This window comes from Malania oleifera, chromosome 4 (assembly GCF_029873635.1).
Source record: "Malania oleifera isolate guangnan ecotype guangnan chromosome 4, ASM2987363v1, whole genome shotgun sequence".
Lineage (NCBI taxonomy): Eukaryota > Viridiplantae > Streptophyta > Magnoliopsida > Santalales > Ximeniaceae > Malania > Malania oleifera.
This window is the reverse complement of record NC_080420.1, coordinates 54,945,758-54,946,867: the sequence shown is the minus strand read 5'-3', so window position 1 is coordinate 54,946,867 and position 1,110 is coordinate 54,945,758. Positions and strand designations below refer to the sequence as shown.

The 1,110-nt window shown below is 36.6% G+C and overlaps 1 protein-coding gene across 1 annotated transcript; it reads right to left on the bottom strand.

Annotated features, from left to right (window-relative positions):
• Positions 1-258: 258 nt before the first annotated feature.
• Positions 259-723, bottom strand: LOC131153809 (uncharacterized). The gene has a single exon (XM_058106265.1). It carries the CDS (start codon positions 721-723, stop codon positions 259-261), a length of 465 nt encoding a protein of 154 aa, XP_057962248.1.
• Between the last annotated feature and the right edge of the window lie 387 nt (positions 724-1,110).

Sequence of the window (1,110 nt, the reverse complement as noted above, 5' to 3'; positions counted from 1 at the left end):
ATCATCTCATAAATACAAACCTAATAGTGGAAGTCAACATATACATACTATCCAAAATATAATTACTCAAAGTACTAAATCATCCATATATACATACGTGTTTAACACATTTCCCAAAAAAACTACATCCTAGGGGAAATACACATCCCTAGTTCTCAACTCTTCAACTTGCCACTTCAATTCCTCACGTTCTTTAGGATTCATCCTATAGTGAGGCAAACTGAGTAAAGAGGATCCAGGAACAAGATCTATAGTATGCTAAATATCTCTCATTGGGGGTAATTCATTTGGAGGTTCAGAGATAACATCATCAAATTCAGCAAGTATAGGTGACACTTCATGTGGTATCTCATGTTCAAGAGTAGAGGAGTCATTTTTCTTGGTTGCCACTACATAGACAACCAATGTCTCCTTACTCTCTTGCTCAAATTTCTTCTTGCTTAGAACATGCAAATAAGTTCCAACATTCTCTTTTATTTTCAAATTTTTCTTTGCCTTGTCTTGTTTGTCCTTCTTGGGCTCTAGATGACTCAAGACAATCTTCTTTCCATTGCACCTAAAAGTATAGGTGTTGGCTCTACCATTGTGTGATACATCAAGATCATACAACCAAGGTCTTCCTAAAAGAATGTGGGCAACATCCATTGGAAGGACATCACAACAGATTTCGTCTTCATAGTCTGCAATCTTTATAAGGACTAGACACCTATGGCTTACGGGCATGGTTTTTGCATTCACCTAAACAACTTTGTATGGATTGGGATGGGGTTCAACTTTCAATCCCAATTTTTCTGAAGCTGCTTTTGAAATCACATTCATAAGACTTCCACCATCGATGATCATTTTGAAACTCTTATTTCCACACTTGATATATGGTAGGCTCGCCAAGGCTTGGGTCCTTAACTACTAGAAATAATATTGATAAAACCTAACTATTCCCAAGTTCAGTAGAAAGTGGGGAAGTTGGGTGTCGATCCGCAGGGACTAAATCATGTAGTTGTAAACCTTTTCTCAATTAGTTTATTAATGCCTTAGGTAAAAAGAAAGGTAAAAAATGATATTTTGCAATGGGTGGAATTTAACCAACTACAGGAAAGCAAGTAAAGACTA